The 21,547-nt window shown below is 36.7% G+C and overlaps 1 protein-coding gene across 2 annotated transcripts in view; it reads left to right on the forward strand.

Annotated features, from left to right (window-relative positions):
- Positions 1–21,547, forward strand: part of NKAIN2 (sodium/potassium transporting ATPase interacting 2) — a gene marked incomplete at both ends in the record, with an annotated part of 504,555 nt that overhangs the window by 423,008 nt on the left and 60,000 nt on the right. The window contains one exon of one of the 2 annotated variants that reach the window (XM_084202244.1): positions 14,908–15,108. The exons of the other annotated variant lie outside the window; for it this stretch is intronic. Within the exon in view, the coding sequence (XP_084058370.1) occupies positions 14,908–15,108 (201 nt within the window). The remainder of the gene's footprint in view (positions 1–14,907; positions 15,109–21,547) is intronic. 2 annotated transcript variants of the gene reach the window in all.

Genomic DNA, 21,547 nt, shown 5'->3' on the forward strand with positions numbered 1-21,547 from the left:
ATAAATATATATGTCTTATCTATATTTATATATTTTATATATATGTGCACACACCCCCATATAATTATTTATTTTTAATCTGATCTGATTTCTTTTTACTCCAGAATAGCCATACTTCTGGTTTTATTTCTTAAGTACATGGAGTTGAAATGAATGCAGATATGTACCTTTGGATTAGTAACTTGAGCTACTCTAAAGCCAAAGGACTCTAAGGCATGGTTCACGTCATGCTGAAGAAAACCTCCCCACCTTTGGAGATTACTCATACTCTCACAGTGCTTTTTCTGCTCCATTGCTCCATAGGCAACTAGCTCTGAAGTAGACAGCCAAAGCTAGGGTAAAAAAGCTGCTTTCCAGCTTTTACAGGTCATACACTTTTTCAAGCGGGCCACTACATGGACTGTGCATATTGTATTGTATTATATCCCATCAAAAGCTGGGAACCTAAGAAAGAAGAAAATTTTTATAGTCATTCCCTTAAAATTACTTCTATAAACAATGTTTCTTTTCTTGCATTAAAACTGCTCATATCTCTTAGAAAGCTCCAGGGAAAAGTCTTATATTTAAATGCAGTTGTGTTTATGCGTTACATGTTGGGTACTTCCAATTATTACATTAAATATATCAAATCTCAGTGGGATGACTGGTGATAAGTGTTACATATTTATAAATATTATGTATTCCCAGAACCGTGTTTTGGGTTATTAGAATCATAGATTCACGCTGATGAATGGCTCAGTAGGTCAATTAGTACATGTCATCAGCCTAAATATGCATGAATACATGATAGAACTTAGTCTATATTGTTCTTAAAAGCCAGTAACAGTAGATCACGCAGACTCCCAAGACAGGTCTCTCCAGCCTCAGATCTCTCTTTTTCTCTCCCTTGGCTTCAGAAACTTTCTCCCTCAAGATCTAATCTGTATTTTCTTTGCAATGTCTTTGCCACGCAGTCGAGTTCCTGGGCCAGCGATGAATACCCCCATTATAGGCAGGGCAAGAGGCTACTCACTGCATTCCAACAGCCAGCCATGCTCCCAGGCTTCTGAGACAGGAAACCCCAATTCCTCCTATCCTTCTTCACAGGTCTCATTTTCAGACAACTGCTCATTCTAGTCCACAGTTTTTCTTGAAGCCCTTTGAGCTGAAACCCTGCCAACGCTAGAGAGAGTTTGTGCTGTGATAACTTTCCTCTTCCTTGTAAGAGAGTGACATCTAGAATTTTGTTACCCAATCTGTGGTTGTATGTTTAGTTATTTCAATGCAAATGTATTTTTCAAGTTGTCCTTGTTGAATAGCACTTTACAGGAAAAATCTGAGGTTTCTCAAGATGATTTTGAATGCCAGTCCTTTCCTCAAATGTTCTTGCAATCTCTCAGTATCATATAGCAACAAGCCTTTCCTCTTTTCAGTCATTTACATAATTAATTAAAATATTGGGCCCAGAACAGATCACAGTATATAATCATTTCATATTTCTTTCCAATATGACTGTTAACTACTGAAACTTCCTTCTGGACATAGTTTCCCCTTTTTTGCAAACTATCTAAAGGGTAAGTCAGAATAAAAATTGTTATGACATTGTTGAATTGTTTGAATTGTTAGTCTCATATAACATTCACTTCAGTGTGATAAGGAATCACAGTATATTTATCAAAATCAGAAGGAAAACCATACCCAGAATGAAAAAATACCCATATCACCATCAATAAAGAAAGATATATTAATGGGTCCAAATATATATATAAACATAGTAATGCCTTGGGAAATGTTTATCTGAATATCTAGTCTCAGTTTAACAAATTTAATCTCACATGCTGTGAAAGTTCCATTAATTTAATTCAATTATTTCCAGTATAAAAATAATTTTAAAAATCTGAAGTTATCTTGGATTAAGCTGTTAGTCTCTGCAGGTTAAATTACTAAAAAAATACATGAGAGCTTAATGATGAAGTTTTACAGGATGCTGTCTGCTCAGCCCAGGCAATAAAAAAATTGTATGGAATTAATACTCTATTGTAGTGCTGAGGCACACTAAGGTAGAATCAAGGAGTTTGTCATTTCCTAACCTTTGAGGACTTAAGCATGTAATTTTTATTTTCATTCTTTACTCTGCCATTCATTTTTGATATTAGGTTCTTTTTTTTTATTTAAGACACGCATGCCTTTAATGTAATAATACTTTATAGATTCACCTTTCAGATTTAATTAAAGCATTTATTTTAGATTGGAAGCATATAGAGCTTTACTGCTGCATTTTCTGGGCAAATTCATCTCCCAGTGAAGCCAGAATTGCACTAACACACGTAGTAGAAAACTGATGTGATCCTGGGAATTCAGAGAAGCATTAATACTTCCAATGCTTTTCTTCAGGAAAGAAAAAATCAGTGATGTTGATGTAAAAATTATGTGTCTTTGTGTAAACAAAAGACACCTCTCATAGTTATTTTATGAGAGTTTTACTCCAAAGAAAAGGACAAAGCACATGTGGTGTATTACTGGCATTTCACAGTGAAGTGATTCTATAGATTCTGAAAAAATGAATTATTTATTGAATTTTATATGTTTTTCCATTGGACAGATATACAGTTCCTTGAAAATATTTTTTACCCAGTCTAAATTTAATAAATCAGACATGATATGTTTATTCCTTGACTAAAAAAATGAACTCTGTTTCTTTGAATTCACAGCATTTTTCAATATTCCTAAGCGCCAGGAAATCAAAGAGCTCATTGTATCACTCTTCTCCCTGTGAGTGTTCTATTGTTGTACCAACTTTCCAATTCCAAGTAATAAAAGCATTGATCTTCTAACATCTTGGCAGTGGAGTTCATCTAATTCTGCATTAGCACTAAACACAAACAAAAAATTTAGTATAAGCAGCCCCAAGAGACGCTTCAACCAGATTTCTCCATTTCCCTGGGCTAAATCAGCTCCTCAAAACTCAATTTAAGAAACTGACACAGACACTACAGTTAGAATGGTAAATCTACTCCTCATCAGTTTCTTAAATAAAGTTTTCAATCACTGATTTGGTCTACAGAGATAGAGCTCTGTTCTAGGTACTCCTCTCAATCTATGGTCATTAAAGGTCATTGCTCCTAGTGTTTCATCTTAATCTGGCTGGAAGTTGGAGGGTCTTTGAGTACAGAGCTGGATATTGAAGAGATTTTCTGAAGTAAATTTTAGCTAGCCAGTAGCAAATGCTTGCAAGTAAAATATGAACACTGAAGAACTGTGATATGATTCAAAATGAATGGAGGCAAGAGAGAGAAAATATCTTGAAATAAACTTCCTGAATTTTTGCACACTTACATTTTTTTTATTCCCAAATACTGTGCTTTCACTACTACCATGATCCCCAGCATGTTACAGCAGGATTTTAGAGATACCCCATCGATATTCACACTTCAGGAAAACAATCCATTCTATAACCAGGGGGATGGGAATTCTTGTTGGTTTGGTTGGTTGACTCATTGATTGTCTCGGTTTTATTTGTTTTTTAAAGAACAGCAACAACCCTTTCAAGGAAAGACACATTGAATTGCAAAGTTATTTAGGTTGGAAGGTCACCTTGTGTAACCCTCTTCTCAAAGGAGGGCCAACTAAATGACTCTGTTCAGGTGCTGTTTTGGTCATATTTTGGATATTGACAAGGATGAAGCTTTTACCCCATTTCTGGCCACTCATTCTAGTCTTTCACAATTCTCATGGTTTAAAAAAATATTAAAAAACAATTAGAATTTTCTGTGTTCCAGCTCATGTTTGCTGTCTCTTGTCCTTCTGCTGTGGACTATGAGAGGAGGCTGCCTCTGCCTTCCCTAAGCTCTCCCTTTTGGTGCTTATGGGCAGAAGTAGCATCCTCACAAGCCTTCAGCTATTAATCCTGAATTGGCCTCACTCCTTCCCTCTCTCCTAGAATGACCTGTGCTCTAGCCCATAACCAGCTTAGAAGCCTTTGCTGGATTGTTTTCACTCTGTGTATGTCTCTCTCAGACTGGGAAGCCCAGAACTGGACCAGCCCTCCAGGTGTTTGCTCACCAGTGCTGAGCAGAGATGAAGAACCACATTCCTCAGCCTGCTGGTGACACTCCCACAGCACAGCTCAGAAGTTTCTACCCACCAGCACTCCCAGGTTTCTTTCTGCAGAGCTGCTCCCCTGCCCGTCAGTGTTCAGCCACAGAGAAAGCTCTATTCTCTCTGAAAAGGGAGCAATCTCTTGATGGTCCTGTCTGAGAGCAGAGCCAGGGACCCCTCACAGTCATTCAAACACTCTGGGGCACTCAATGTTATATTAACTGAAAGCCAATCTTCCCTTTTCCACAGCCCTGGAAGATGAAGCAAAGCATCCAAACATTAGCAAAGCATCCAAACATGACTTCAGTAACAGTGCAGCTGGCAGCTGACATGAACAGGCAGTGAACTGTCATTAAACCATAGCTGATCTAGGAATTAATATTTAAGGATGCCTGCCAGGTACTAGATTCTACTCTTAACAGGGTTTGCTGTGTTGTCTTTTCTAAAATATCTCTTATGCCTTTGCTTAACATGTGAAGTAAAAAACAGTTTGATTAGATTTTAATCAGTCCATATAATTTCTCTTTATATAAATTTTAATTTATCTCTTAAAAATAGAATAAAGTTTCTGCAAGACCACCCTGGAAAATACAAGAGCAAACAGCATTTGCTGTGTCACTAAGCAACATATCTTCTGCACTCTATCTTCTATATCTTCTACAAAATATCAGATGAAAATATTTTAGTCTAAGAGAAAAGAGTCTTAAATAATGGGAAACAAAAGCAGATGTAAATAGTTTTAGAAAGAAAGAGTGTGATATCTAGAAAATTACTTTTTACCACCTAATAACACTATCAGTTCAAAACTGTAACCCCACACACTTAATCTGCATATTTTTCCTACATCTTATGTATACTATATATATAGTTATATATGGTGTGCAAACTGGTGCTAAGATTAGAAAAATAATGGACCTTTTTGTTGAGGTGCCTTTGCCATCTTAATTTAGGTGTTCTTGCATTATATGTAAGAACACAATTATTCTTATATAAGCAGGTAGTCCTCTTAGGCTTTAGCAGCATTACCTGCCACACAGACAACAGGCAAAAGAGAGACATGCTATCCATCTGTGGACTAGTTCTTCACTGGTTTAAATTGCTGCAGTTTCTTTTGCAGTACATGAGATGCTTTCCTGCATACTAGCAAAAATATCTAGTATGGTATCATAAGATTTTTCCTCAGGGGGTGCTTTTAAAAATGTAATAAAACCCATACATTTATCCAGAGTTATGCATTGAGTCTTTTTAAATGGCTTTGAATTGTCCTTAGGAGGCTGTGGTTTACTGCAGTGGTGGAATTGTCACATCATAGCAGCAGCTCACAAGAGGAAAGGACACCCCCTGGAAAAGTTTTGCCAATGTCAGCTTGTTGGAGATTATAGTTTGTTTATTAATGTAAATGATTAAGTTTCTTTTCATCAGTTTCCATGAGATTATTAATATCAGAATAGAAGTTTATGAATAGCTTATTTTTAATTTCTTATTCAAGGATTTGAACCATGTCCCCTCCACTGGATATGTTGGACTGCTAATATTTTCCAGTTTGCAAATGCAGCCTAAGCACCTCAAGCATGGAAAACCATAACATTTTACAATGAAAATGTTGAAACACATTTTCCACAGTGTAGTTAGTTTTCTTGCTCTTTTCATTTTGAAATCAAAAACTAGCTAAAAATGGATTTCATCTATAGTAGTCTCATTATTCAGAATTTTTTCCAACACACAGATTAATAACAAAATAAAACAAGAAAACCCAACAACAAAACAAAAACATCCTGAAAAATAGTTATCATCAGCTTTAGGACAGAAGCAACTGTGTACTTTGTTTCTTAAAATTAGTTAAAATAACTTTCAAACACAGGAAGCAGCCAATGTACAAAACATCCATAATTCTCTCTGTGTTCAAGATAATTTCGATCTTCTTATTTCTGTGCTTAAATGACAGTATTGGATAGTCAAATTAGTTTTATTAAAACTAATTTTTAGTCCATGTTGAGTGGCATCATATCACACCACAAAAAGAGAGAGCAATTTCACCTACTGCCAAATTAATTAGTTCATGTAAATTGAAAAGAGGTTGATTTATCAAATCTGATATAGCCTTAGGTATTCTAATAATAACCATCATCACCTAAAAGGACATGAATAAACACTTTATGAACTGAAGTTTATCGAAGTAGTGTAACGTGTTCTTGTGACAGATATCTTTTAATTTATAAAAACAAGTAAGATCTTTCAGACAGGAGCTGAAGGTGGCTTTTAAAGTCGGTAGGGTAGGTATAGCTCGGGCAAAAGGAGCTCTTGCCACCCACTGAAAGCATTGAAATCTGTGGCACAGGTTTTCCCATGTCATGTGATGGATTGCAGCTGTGCAATTCCTTAAAATTGGTGAAAGTCATACAATGTGCTAAACTAATGGTCAGAAACCTTAGCTATTCAGCAGGATGTTACACACAGGCTTTGTGCACATCATGCTGGGCATGTATCAGTGTTTCTGCAGGGATCTGACTTTTGTTTTACTGGCCCAAATTTGCAAGGTACATGAATGTTGCACAGCTTCAGATCTGAATCTAATGCTGTGGGTGATGACATCTGTCAGCCTGGTCAGTAGTGGAATAAGTTATAGTGAAAGAGCCTGAAGTAGCTGGTGCTGTACAGTTATTCCACATCATTTCTTGAGCAATGCCCAAGGGCTATGTGGAGAGAGCCCACACTTCTCCTTCTGTGCTTCCTGATAATCACTCTGTGCTGCTCAGCATCTAGGTTTCAAAACAAGCTTTTCAGAGTCCTTCAGGAATATTTACCACTCTGTTACAACTGGGTCCTTTCTACTGACTTCAGAGGAATTTCAACCATTTAAATCTGGATATTTTATTTTGCACTGAGAATGCAAATGGGTTGTGAGAACAAGCTATGCTTTTTAAATTGATGCTTCAGCTCATTGCAAACTCCCCACAGAAGTAAATCCTTTAGAAAATGTTCACTTTGGAGTAGATGTGAATCAAACTGAGAAAGATTACTCCACATTCTTTTTTAGTAATTTTCTGACTTATCTAGGCTTCATTTTAATCATTCTGAGATCTTAATGCTTATAGTCACCACTGACTAGAAATGCTTGGGCTTTAGAGCACAAGGTACACAATACGTATTTCTCCTCAGCCTGGTATTTCATGAACCCCCCCTGGGTTACAATAATCTCAGGTTTCCTAACACTGTTTTTGGTATAGCAATAGCATTTTTGGGATAGCAACACCATTTTTGTGGTTTTAGAGCTCTGTCCAAAGTCTTCTTACTGTTTCCTGCACACACTACAGGCACTAGAAAATTATTTACATTTAAAAGGTAATAAAAAAAATAGGAAACAGAAAACATACATTTATCACTGTACGCATGCATTTTGTTTTACAGTACCTAACACTAAATAATAACCAACACCAGGGGACACTGAACAAATTGCCTCAGTTGGAATGTCTTTCTGCATATATTTATAAATTTTCTGATGTTTACATTCTACATCATACACTTCTGCATCCTTCCTTACTAAATGTTGGGCCATACTAAAATTTTTTCCGTGGACAAAGATGATCAAGCAATGTATTTTTGAGATGGTTTGGTAACTTGGTAAACCATTTATTCTAAAAAAGAAAAGAATTTTAAAGCTATTAACTTCATGCTGAAATTTTAATCAAGTCCTAGATCTTTCTGTATTCAGCTTTCAGAATGGTGACTCCAGCTCAGTGGAAGATTTGCATAGTCTTTTGGATCCAAGTACAAGATGTCCTTGTGATGCCTAAAGATTTTTGATTTTTATATATTTTTGTCATATACTTGTAGCTTTGTAGACTGTTAATAGATGGCTATATAGCTTGCAGTACTTTTCCTGCCCTTTCTCTCACATTTTAGAACACTAAGCTAATCTTTCTAAGACATTCCTGAAATTCTCTTTGGTCTTACTCTCAAGAAGACAAATTCTAACAAGGGCAGTGTGTTTTGCACTAGAACTTAGAAGACATAAGAAGAAATAGGGCAAAGAAGCCCCTGGAACAACTCCAAGGGACAGACTTGAGGGTGGGTTTCTGGGGCAACTACTCTGTTATTGGATGTACTAATCAACATAATAAAATTTGTAGTAAATCCAATGCATGCATGTGCAGAGCCATACTTGTGCCCCTGAAATCTTGCATTACAGATCTGCTTTTCACATTATCACTCTTAATATTTGGAAAGTTTTTGTCTTTTATAGGCAACACTTGACCTTAGAGGGGTTTTATTTAGAATTAAGAGGTTATGTATATTTGTGTCTGAAAATTCTAAGCACTATTGATTTGTGCATTTGCCTGGGTAAACCAAGAGAGAGACATACTTCCTTTACTGAGGGGGAAAAAAACAGTCCCAAGAGAATAATGAACTAAACATCTTTAGAAGCATTATGCCTTACTCATAAAAAACTGGTACTAATATATTGTGAAAGCAGTGTAATCATGCATTTTCAGCTCAGTATTAATAACCAGGGTTTGGAAGCCTATCAGAACATTCACTTCACTTCTGAAAGCAGCCCTGAACCACACTGATTTTAATTCAATCATAAAATTCTTTGCCAGTCTTGTTTCATGGGGCACAGATGAGATCTGGCAATCCCAAGGACAGAACCATATAGATCACCTGGAAAACTGTCCACTGTACACTCACATTATCTGAGCTTGGGTATAAGATGTCTTTGTCAGAGAATGGCAATTTGTCAAAACAATGTATTATATTTAACTCAATTTCCTTAAACAAATTTTCTCAATTCCAGAATGATATCCTTGATTACTGCACAGTGTGAAATAAATAAGATTCGACAGAGTTAGCTACTACTGTGGGATGTGAGTGCCTATAGTTAGCTTTCTATTTCAGTGTGCTTTATTCTCCAGAAAGTAATTTTCCAAGAAATTACAAAAATTATGCTTCTCAGGATCTCCAGTAAATATGCATAATAGCTAAATTAAAATTTATATTTGACTGCAACTTCCTAGTCCTTGTGATAAATGACACTGAGCTACTGTGAAGGGTTAAATTCGCATGTTCTGCACAAGGAAAAAAATCAATGGATCTTAGTCCACCAAAACATTCTAGAAATATTCAGTTTAAATATGAAAAAATATTCATGGAAGAGTTATATTCATGGAGCAGAATAATTATGTTATCCTAGCAATATAAACTGAAGTTTCTACTTCCTTTTTCATTGTATGTTAATTGAAGAACTAAATAGAATTTTTTTGAAGAATGATGTTAATAAAAAATGTTGATGCCACTGAACTAATTAAATTAATATTCTGGAGCCTTGCAGGTCTCTTTTTTTTTTTTTTTTATGAGTAGAAACAGAGCAGATTAAAACCTTCAAATTTTTCAATGTAGGTATTAAACTACTAGAAAAATATGGAGATCTAAATTGATATAATATTAATTGTAGCTTTACTAATTTCAGAAAATAATTGACATGTATGATAGAATAATAATTGACAACGCCAAGGTCTGTATAGCAATACCTATGCTTTTTGAGGATTATTTATAGTGTTTTATAAATATAATATTCTAGTTTCATTTTAGAGAAGAAAGTCAGGACATCTGAGTCATCTCTTTCATGCTGGGAACTTTATAATTAAATCCTTTGGAAGTACATTGGTACACTGGAAATCACCTAAAGTACACTTTTAGCATTTTTAACTGAGAAATAGAATGCTGAGAAAAGCTATCAGGGGGACAATTTTTGCCATTTTCACTGATGAGCTTCAGAAGTATATCAGTCAGGTATATTCAAACTGGTTAAACCCTTTTTGATTAATGACACATAGGTACATCAGATTCTGTAACCAATTCTCAATTATACTAGTACAAATTGGCTTTACAAGAGGAAATTAAAGAAGGGAATTCCAGGTTACTGAAGCAAAAAATCAAATGAAAGAGAAAACATCACACATATACAAAAATTAGGGAGGAAAACACCCAATTCAGATGCAACAAAATAGAAAAAAAAAATCTTTAAATATCTATTTTCCCTACAGATTTATACAATAATTATTTTCTATATATAAACTTTGAATTTAAAAACAAACCAAAAAAAAAAAAAAACCCACACAGCTGACAAGCTCTATTTTGGTTCTTCAGCGAGGAGAGTTTTTCCTTTAGACAGAAAAAAGTCTGCTTGCATGAGAAAATGGTAGTGCCTGGTGGGAGTTAGTTTTAGTGGAAAAGTGAGATAACAGAAGAAAAAAAAAATGCCTGTAGAGGCCTCAGTGCATCCTAGGCATCCAGAACTACAAATGCTTTCAGAGCCTGATCTTTTATCACTGAAACCTTGTGTGATTGTTCACTCTCCAAGCAGCCGGTTCTTGCTAGTTTGAGTTTGATAAATGGAGCAAGTGGTTACACGGTTGTATTTGACAAAAGATGTACAGAAGCTTGGCAGGTTTGCACAGATTTCAGCAATTCCTAATTAGAAAAATAGAAGAAATCATTTCCCATGACACAGCAAGCCACAACCATTGAAATCAGTACAATTCAACTTCCCCGAGTCTGGGAGATCTCCTGGACTTTCAAGGAGAATCACCCTGAGCCACTCCTGCCTCTTTTTTCTCATGGCACTATTTGGAATTAGCTTCTCTGAGGTGCAACCAACAAAAATCATTGAAACAGTAATATATTGTAATTTCTGCAAAGAGACAGTGCACTTACTAGTATGCACTAGTACTAATACAATACACAAAGAGCTGTCTTCCTTTTAAGCACTGCTCTCCTCCTGCTGTGTCTGATTACAAAGAAGCTTTTATTCTTTTTCTGGCAGCTTTTACAAAGCTTTACGTTGCTATGTTCTGTTATCAGCTGTCCTCAGCAAGAAAATGCTGTATACTGTGCAGTTGACCTCCAAAAAGGTTACCATCTACTGTATTAAACATAGGCACCAAACCATCAGAGCTTAAATTTTTACCAAGTAAGCTGAAATAAAATTACAGATGTAATTTGAAGATGTCTCATATCCTAATCTCAGAAATCTGAGTCTCTGAGACCTCCAAACTTCAAGACTTGTCTAATCTAGCAGTACTTTTCCTGACCACTACAAATATCAAGACATCTTCAGAATGTCAGCAAAGATGTCCTACAAAATGCTTTCCTTTGGGCTTTTTTCTTGATGAGTATCAAAATCTACTTTAATGCACCAATTTTCACTAAAAAGCTTTACAAATACCAACAGAATTTACAAAAGCAGCACAGTGATTGGCAATAAAGCCCTTACAGATGTATTTCTGTGTCCACAAAGGAAGCAGCTGTTTGTTGAATTTAGGATAATGAAATCTTCCTTGACATACAGACTTTGAACAACAACATATTGGCTTGCCCAATGTGTATCAACAATTCTTGTTAGTTTTCATAGCTTCAAGGCTTATCAGACCATTTCTCTGCATTTCCCTGAACAAAGTTTGAGCCACAGATGTTGGAAGGGAAACAGACGGCAAATACACCAGAGAGCATAATAAATCCCCAGCTTCCATTGTAGACTTTGTCTGTGTCCACTAAAACTGTATTCAAACAGTGAACAAAGTAAATAGCAAGCAGAGTTTGTCCAAAAGTAGCTCTGAATGCTGTCAGTAGAAGAGATGTTAATGATAGATACATCATCCCCTTCTTGAATTCCACAGTTCTAAACTGGGATTCAATTCCTTAAGTGTTTTCTCACTAAGAAAAACTTTTTCATAAGCTGGGTGACCTTTAATACTGAGCAACAGGAGCTGCTCTGCTAATATGGCTGCATGAAAGGCAACATGGCTTGAAGGTTATAGGCAAGTTCAAAGCATAACATAACAATTTATACCTGAGATTTAGCTGTGCAGCAGCTTTGTGCTTTATAGGCTCCTTCTATGCTTATTCTGATCCCAGATATTTTGGGGGTAGAAATTTGCAAGGTCTGACTCACATGTTGACTTCTCAAGATTTTATTTCATTGACATTCTTAATCTATCCAAGTTGGACCTGAGACATAAACGGTGTCTAACCTTACACAGCCGGATTTCATGTTTTATTGTTTTGCTTTCTGAAGTTGATCTTTTCTCTTAACTGGCTCAGTACGTAAAAAAGTAACAACTGCTTTTCAAAAGCCTTCTCAATGACATGATTCAAAGTTCTTTAACATTCAAAGCTGTGTCTTGCAGTAGGATTATTGATAATATTTCACTATTGTTGTTATTATTTATTAAGGAATATAACATTCCTATGCTAGGTATCAGATCTATGTTAGGGCCAAAAAAACCAGAATAGTGTTTTACTGATTTTTCAAAGAAAGAAATATAATATAGGTCTGTTAAAGATCTATAACTTCTTTACTGGTAAACACTCAAAAACTATTCCTGACCAAAACAAGTCCTAATCCCAGCATTCAACTTAACTGCCAAAAGATTATTTGAATGCAAAGGAATAGTGTAAATATTTCAAAAAATCATCTGAGGATAAATTCAGGGATGGAAGAAGGCTAGATCTTGTGAAGTTTCTATTTACATATGTAATCTTAAATATTTTAATGTGTAATTATATTTCCCATGTAACTTGGAAATTTACTTGTGCTTTTAACTAATAAAATTTTTGATTATTGAATCTGTGGTAAGCAAAATTACCTGCGCCTAGAGAAATTATACTCTACACACAGAGCCCAGTTTTGGTCCATTTTCATTTCATCTGGCAGATGCATAAGATACTCAGCTCCTGCAAGCCAGTTTATCCCTTTCTTTTTCAAGGAATACATTTTTCATCCCTAGTCTGCATTTTGTAAAATATATTTAGTCCATCATGATTCTTCTCAAGGTATTGCAAATGCTAAAATATAAATAGACAATGAGTCCTATTCATTTGTGCTGCATCTCTGATAAGAAATTAGAGGTTTCGAATTTTCCATGGTAACTAGAATGGCTGGATTTTTCTTTTGACAATAACATGATGAATTCCAGTTTCAGTCATTTAGGAATAAATCTATTATTTTAAGCAAAGTTACTCCAAAGATGTCCATTCTACAATTTACACCAAGTGAGACCAGTGTTCTACTTGAGGGGATGTAGCAGCCTTCAGAAAGAAAAATAATCTTCTGGCTTGGGTGAAAGGTAAAAATTCCCATTTCCAAGAAACACATGGCAGACACTTCCCAGTGTCTATGGCTTTAGTTGGGAAGGATCCAGAGAAAGGAGATGGTTTTTGGGGATGTAGACTTTAACCATACATCAATATGGATATTTGGACACAATTTGCATGGTTTATAGAAATGTTTGCTGTAGCTTTGATCAAAACTAAAAAATGCTTGAAGTTAGTTGTATGATGAAATACATATGAAGCATTTTCAATTTTCTCATACAGCTCACTATTCGCTGGATTGGACTGTTGTGAGAATGAAGGGTAATTATTCATTGCAAACATATTCAAGGTCCTTCCTGGCATCTGATAGCTGTGTGTGCTTATGCAGGGTAGTGATTGATTTTTTTTTTTAAATGTAAAAAATTTCCATACTTTTGGTAAAACTGCAAATCAGAGAAAAAACATTAAGCTACACTGCAGTGTCAAGTGCAATCACAGATCGATTGACATGTGACATTATCCAAAACCTCTCTGGATGGAGTTGCCTCTTCATAAGTTAGTGCAAAAAGGTGAAATTAGTGGGACTGAAAAAACGGCTCTTTTGAAGGGAGGGAAATGTGAATGCAACTTATCTGCTACAGAATAGCATTCTATTATTTTTGGCACGGTAAGCCTAATTAAATAGTTACATTTTAAAATCTTTATGAGAATCTTAATTATTAATGACATCAACAGGCTGGAAAAATGTAGGTTAGGTGTGGGGAGAGTTTGGCTCTGCAAAGACATTACTTAAAAGCAATTTTTTTTTGCATGACTGAGCACATGTGCACACAGACTAGATAGTCACACTTTACAATGAGGTTACAGTCATAAATTATTTATAAAATGTTGGTAAACACTGTAGGCTATTACAGAATCCACAGAGTCCATAGTTTTGTTATAGCTATGTGTAACACCCTCAAGTAATGTGCAACCACATATAATTTATGAAAGTAATATCCGTAGTATTGTTTATGATGTGTATTAATAATTTATTAATCCTTTATGAACTATTTATAAATGCAATCCTAATGGAAGGCATGGCTGACTAGTTACTCCGTTGCACTAGCTGCATGGGAGTCAAAGGTTGCACACCTCTGCCCCTCCTTCTTACCTAGCCCAGTAGTCTTTAGACAAAGCAGCACTCACTCTTTCCTTACAGGATCCTAGGAAATTAGAAATCAGAGAGAGGCATTGTAAAGAGATTTGCCTGCAAGCAAATGCACAGGATTCTTCAATCTTCTCCAATATTTCAATAGAGCTACCATAGGTCTCCTTCGCTGGGTACATGAGAAAAAACTTCTTGCAGATGATGTGTGAATATTAAAGTGTATAAGTCTTGATTCTGGGGGATTCTTGTGTACTTTGGTACGTCAGACCAACAAAACATGGGCCATCAATCCTTGTGGTATCCACTGGAAAATGGGCAATCAACAGAAATGGGTGCTATAGTCCAGGCTGCATGATCTCTAGGAACGTATCCTGGCTTGCAGGATTATTTTTCTGCTCCAAAGCATTTCTGCCTGACAAGGTACAGCTACTTCTGCTTGCAGCAGGCAAGCTCCACTAACTTTCAGGTGACAGCGCAGTTTTATTGCAGCTCTTTGCTTCTTTATGCATGCTGTGAAATCCCTTGCTGAGGCATTGGTTGCCAAAGTACCATCCCCACACAATAATTCTTCTCTTGCTCTTCTGCAGGAAACAGATCTCATTCTGACCTTTAACATCTCAATGCACCGTTCCTGGTGGATGGAGAATGGGCCAGGCTGCACCGTGACCTCAGTAACCCCAGCACCAGACTGGGCACCAGAGGATCATCGCTACATCACTGTCTCGGGGTGCTTCCTTGAATATCAGTACATAGAAGTGGCTCACAGTTCTCTTCAGATCTTCCTTGCAGTAAGTGTTTACAAATAACTTCAATTCCACCACCTTTTCAGGATTTCTTCTTGTCTTTACTGGAATAGTGGATGGTTGTGGCATTCACTCACAAACCCTGGGTTTAGGTCTTAGTTTAGTTATGAAACTCAGTTGTCATTCAGCAAGTTCAAGATAGCTGCATGCAAAAATTTCCTACATACATATTTATTATTGCACTAAGAACTACTGACATGGCACACTCTGTTTTCCTTGTACTATAATATAGAAGTTTTGACATAATAGCAAGTTACAGCTACTGTTGTGAAAGCCAAATTAAATATGAAATTTAATACAAAAGACAAACCAACAGTAAAAATAGATTCACTCATCATTTTACAAGACTCAAACTCATCAATTTGTCTTTAATTGTATTAATTGACGCCAGACTAAAATGGGAGAGGTTTTCCCTCCCCTCGCCTCCTAAAAAAGTTACACTTATATGAAAATCAAAACACAAGAACTTAAATCTTTTTTAGGAGTACAAGAATCCATTGTTGCACTTCAGAAAATTTATAAGGGTTGAAAACTGTTTGCTTGGGGGAAAAAAATGTATAATGGACATCACAGCTATCCAAAAAGTGGTCAGCTTTTCCATCTATCTATTCCCCAGCATTTTATATAACTCAAGCTTGACTCATGGAATTATAACTTCATAGGATAATTTTGGTTGGAAAAGAACTCTAAGATCATAAAGCTCAACCCTTAACCCAGGACTGCCAAGTCCAACACCAAAGCCTGCACTTAAGCAACTCATCTACACATATTTTAAATACCTACAGGGAAGGAAACTCCACCATTTCCCTGGGCTGCCTGTTCAAGTGCTTGATAAACCTTTTGGCGAAGAATTTTTTCTTAATATCCAACATAAAGTTTGCCTGGTGCAAGCTTGATTTCCCTTCATCCAGACCAGGATGCCATTGGCCTTCTTGGCCACGTGGGCACACGGTGTCTCATGTTCAATCAGTGCTGACCAGCACCCCCAGGTCCTTTTCCAACAGGCAGCTTTCCAGACACTCTGCTCCCAGCCTGTGGCAGTGCCTATGGTTGTTGTGACCCAATGCAGGACCTGGCACTTGCCCTTGTTGAACTTCATACAGTTGGCTTTGGCTAATTGATTCAGCCTGCCCAGATCCCTCTGCAGAGCCCTCCTACCCTCAAGCCTTCAAAAACAGATAACTAGGCTTTTTTTTCTGCCTTTTTTTTAAATTTAATGAATGATGAATAAGAAACTGGAGGTATATGTAGTTCAAGCTCAGTTTTGTTCCTGATTCAAGAAGTTTTTTGTGTGTCCATGTTTAAATAAAGCTGTGGTTTTGGATAAGCTCATTCTTTTCAAGTCAGAGTAATGGTTCAAAATAACAAGCCATTAGTAATCTGCTAGCTGTAGCTAACTACATCTGTGTTATATTCCTACTCATGTTACTCTAAACGTGGTTATCACAGGTAAAGAGCTGCACAGCATAAGTATGGGTCAATTTACAAACTTTGTGCTTGACAACTGTTTACATCGCTTTCACATTTCCCATTGTGGCTATTTTTTTCCTAATAGAAGTACTAGCGTAAATTCACTCCCATATTAAATGTGATTAAATGGGAAACAGAGGAATTAACTGGTAAAGCTCAGTGACATATAGCACAAAGTAAGAAGAGCAAATACTGTTTGTGTCAGGAAAATTAATCCACACATACCAGAGGTTTATATCCCAAATGGAGACAGAGGAGTCCTGTTACTTTATTTGAATAAAGGGAGAGGTCAAGGGCATTTCCCATCAGGACTCTCAAATTGTTAGAGAACTCAGCCTCCTTTTTATCTTAATTTCCCAGCCACATTTCCCTCTATCTTTCCCCACTGGCTGAGGTATTTGAGAGGTACAGACTTTCCAAATCTCCTAATACCTACGACCCCCTTCTAATATATACCTCCCCCCTTTTTTTTCCTTGTGTCAATTCCTATGGAATTGCATTGTCAGTGGAGTTGGACTAAATGATTTCCAGAGGTCCCTTCCTACACTAACAATTCTGTGAATCTGTGATTCTGTATTTCCATGGAACAGCTCTCTCATTTCCTGCCTTCCCCAATTTTTGGTCAATATCATAGCTGAATCTGCAAAGGTGAGATCTTAGCTTCATCACACTTTGACAGCAACAACTATTTAAAGGATTGCTGATAAATGCAGAAAAAATGCATCATTTTGGCCACAACTAATTCAATATTCTTGTTGGAAAGAGCTGACCCTTAATGTAGCCTGTGCTCACATACTCTCCACCAGGCACTTCTCTCCCAAGGAAGTCTCATTTACAGAGCTCCCAAGTCTTGAGCATCTGATCCATCCATCTGCAAGGACCACGACTCTGCTTGTCCTCATGTCTACAAATTACCAAAATGAACTGGTTGAGTGATGGCATGACTCATATATTCATATGCTTCAGACAATAAAGTGTCCTTGTGTGTTTAAAGGTTATTGATTCTTGTTGCTTGCATTAGAGAAGTTATTTCATTTTCAGGCCTACTGGGTTATCCAGGATAGATATACTTAAATGACTGATCTCTGGAGAGAATTATTCCAGGTAAAGAATGAGGTCAGTAGTACTAATGGGGATTTGATTTGCAGCTATTTGAGCTGCATCCTGTATAGCATCTGCAGAGTGGAGTCTGACTGAAGCTTCCTACCTCTAAACAATAGGAGGTATAGCTGCAGCTTCACCAGGGGAAGGGCAGTGTTTGGGAGGGACACAGTGCAGGTCATACACCACTGTTAATCTTGGCACGTCGTGTCAGGGCTTTAGGTAGTCATTGGTTCTGCATGTAAATAGCATTTGCATCCCAGCCTTTTGCCACACAGCTGAAAGCTTCTCCTGGCACTCGCAGTTTCTCAAGCACTCACACATGTCAATGTCTAATTCAGCCTAGAGAGACTACATACAATTTTTTTCATTTCCACAGTTTGTTGAACTCTTCTCTTCTAAGAGAAGGTGAAAAGTTTTTCAGTTCAGGCCCTGAGCTGCGGTTCAGGTCAGAGGGTTCTGCTTCCAGATCTATCACAATGTTCTTTTGAAATCATTTAATCTCTCTGTGCCTCTTTCAAGGTATGGAAGAGACAGAAAAAGCATGCCTAAATTTTTTTGTTCATTTCATAAGACTCTGTACCATTTGCCCAGATAAAGATCTCTCAAATCTTTCAAAAAGCCCCTAAATATGCAGGACACCCAGTACAGAAAGGTCCTTGTGTGGTACAAGGAAATTATAATGTTAATTGCATTTCATACAGAAATTGAGCTCAGATTCTCTGCATCTTTCTTTTGTCTTTGTTTTACTCTTTGATTATGCATGACCTGCCCTCACTCCCACAAGTCTGTTCTTGCAAAAGTCAACAAATTAAAACCCATTTGTAGATCAAAACTCTGAAAAGATGCAAATTAGAGATCAGCCTTGGAGATAAGTGTAACAGAATTATAAATCTATTTGCCAACACAGGATTAAAAGTATTTAGTATGCTTGTCTTTTACTTCTCACACACTCAAAAATCTATTGATTTTAATGGAGATAAGTGCCTGAGTTATGGGAATAAGACTAATGTGAAGGCATCGCCTTAGCCAGTTTGGGTTTTAGTTATATAGCCCCCGAAAAGATTAACTGTGTAATATTATTCCAGTAAAACAAGTGGAAGAAAGGCAGTTCTTATGTACTGCATCTGCATTATTGATGGTAATTTACATACCGAATAAATAAAACCATGAGTAAACTCTTACATAAAAGTATTGACCGTTTTCAAAGTGATCCTGTCCACTGACTTTTATGTGCTATATATTGGTCTGAATTTCTTTTTGTTCCTTCCTGTATTTGTGCTTGAGTATATACTTCATGCAATCATTAAAATTATTATTTCATGCTTCAAAATCTGTAATATGTAATTACCCATCTGTAGTATTTACAGTAAATGTATACTGTTTGGATTTCTGCAAAGTCTGCATCATGCACAATACCTTTCAAGCCCTGATGCTGTCAGATTGATTTAAAACATCATGAAGCATAACTGTGTTATTAAGATGCACTAGTACAGCTATGAAGTTAGGAAGCCAGCATCAAAATCTCTGCTCTGTTGCAGACTTACCATAAGACCTTTGGCAAGGTGCTTAATTCATGCCAGTTATTGTCTGTACTATACAAACAGTGGTTCTTAAACATTTCAGAAAGATGCTGCCAGGACAATTCCATTAAACATTGCAGATAATCCAATATTATGGAAAGGTGGTCTGTGTATGTATTTAAGAATTTAGAACAGTAGAATAGCATTAATGTTGTCTGCTTCTCTTAAGGATTAATAATTAGAATAGGATAGTCATAAAATCTTAATGTTTGCATAGCACAGGTGGTATTAAATACTTTTATGCCCGGGTGGAGAGATAGGAGTACTCAGTAAAAGTGTACTTTTCCAAGAATATATTTGCTGAACTATCTACCTGTGTTTTAGACCTCCATGCTCAAATACATTACTCAGAGTCTAATACTTAAAGGCCCTCAACATTGCTGAGGAAATATGATTGGGAAAAAAAGCAGTGGTTCCCATCCAAAAGAACTAAACTTTGAAGTATAAAACAAGTCAGCCAGCCCATATGGAAAGGAAAGGAGGAAAAGACAGGAAGACAGAGAGGGAATATTAGTTTGAAGTTTCATTGGACCTCGTCTTTGACCACTGTCAGCTTTCCTGTAGGCGTGATAAAAAAGTCCTATGATTCAGAATGAGTAAACTTCTGATAAATTTTTATCTCCTGGAAAATTATCCTAAGAAGCAGAAAAAGACAGAAGTGTGTGAAAGTTTGAAATTTAGGAATTAGCTGACAAGAAACTGGTGTCTCATTAGCAGTGCACTCTCATACTGACAGGAGGGGACAAGCCAGGTGGGATGGGCCACAGAGAGTCTTCCAAGAGAATGAAGTAGTTGAATTTCACTGGATGAAACCAAGGAGAAGAAATGAAGGTTTTAAAGCAAGAGGTGGAAAATAATCTGAGCAGTGGGCATTTTCAGGAGCAAAGAGAAGACATGGCACAGGAGGAGAGGCAGGATGCTCCTCAGAAGCTGAGACTCACAGAGTGAGGCATCAAGAGGATATAAGCAGGACACCAAAGGTTAAAGAGAGAGCTTGTAAAGCTCTGGCATTTAGAGCAGAAAGAGAAAACAAGCCTTCTGCTAGGGTAGTACATTTGATCTCTTCTGTTTTTCCTTGTGGTTTTAATTTTATTTTTATTTGGGAAGATATCGAAAATATCTGAGCAGAAAAAAAAGCCAGAAGTTCCTCCAGATACACCAGCAAATTATAGAGCAAGACTGAAAGACTCAGGCAGCAGATATCTCAGCAGGACAGACTGCATGATACAAAGAGAGTCAAAACAGCAAAGGCAGAGGAGATGTGGAAAGAAGTCGCAAGAATGCATGGAAAATAAAAGCTAACTAAAAATGTCATTAGGAATGAGGCAAACAGCAAAAGAGTGTTTCTGTGTGTCCCAAAATATTCATGAGTGGAAACATCACAGAGGTTTGCCCTGGCTAGTCCAAGCTGAAATTCTAAAATTAAACAGGCAGGTGCCTTGGACAGAGCTGCAAAAGAGTATTCTGAACACTTGTACTGTAGTAACAACCTTCACTGTGCTCAGATGGATAATACTCATCTTTTAGGAAGAGTGACTATTGATGTAGCCCTTGTGTTCTGCCAATAAACCAGCATATTCCATTCCTCTGTTCAAAATACATACAGTGTGATATGCTGGGAAAAAACAAAGTGCAGCAAAGCTCTTGCAAAGCATCAAATGCAGCAGTAAACCTACTGCTGTATTCTTAATTTCCCAGTCCTTTTTAGCCAATATAAAGGTTTTCAATTGTGCAGGAAGTACATCTTGCACATAAGAGCCCATTCTTAGATTTGTCCTTGATAACTTTGTTCCTGTACCTCTCTTCTGTCCGCAGCCTCTGCCTCTTCTACATGCTTATACTCACACACGTACTTTGCACATCAGCTGTCCCTTCCTGTGCTTTTAGAGTGGTGGGAATATTTATATAAGTAGGGAGTTGAGAGCCCATGTAATTAAGTTGTGACTCTTTGAACCTAATGGAGAAAAATAACATTATTTAATTAAGGCAAAGTTCTTTTCTAGGGCAATACAATGGTTGAAAGAAAATTGATTCTTAAAATGATATAGATTGGTACTTTAGAAAGTACTTTTTTTTTCACTGTGGGACTGGGCAGAATCAGCACAATGTGAAGAGGATATGAATCATTATAAAGTGTTAATAACACTGTCTTGCCATGTTAGCAGAGAGGCATCAGGTTCAGGCATCTTTGACATCGGCTCAGAGCAGAGTATATTGCTGCCTCTGTGTTTGACAATAATGCTAAACCATATATCATTAGTATTTTGAAG

Source organism: Fringilla coelebs (genome assembly GCF_963513975.1).
Source record: "Fringilla coelebs genome assembly, chromosome: 3".
Lineage (NCBI taxonomy): Eukaryota > Metazoa > Chordata > Aves > Passeriformes > Fringillidae > Fringilla > Fringilla coelebs.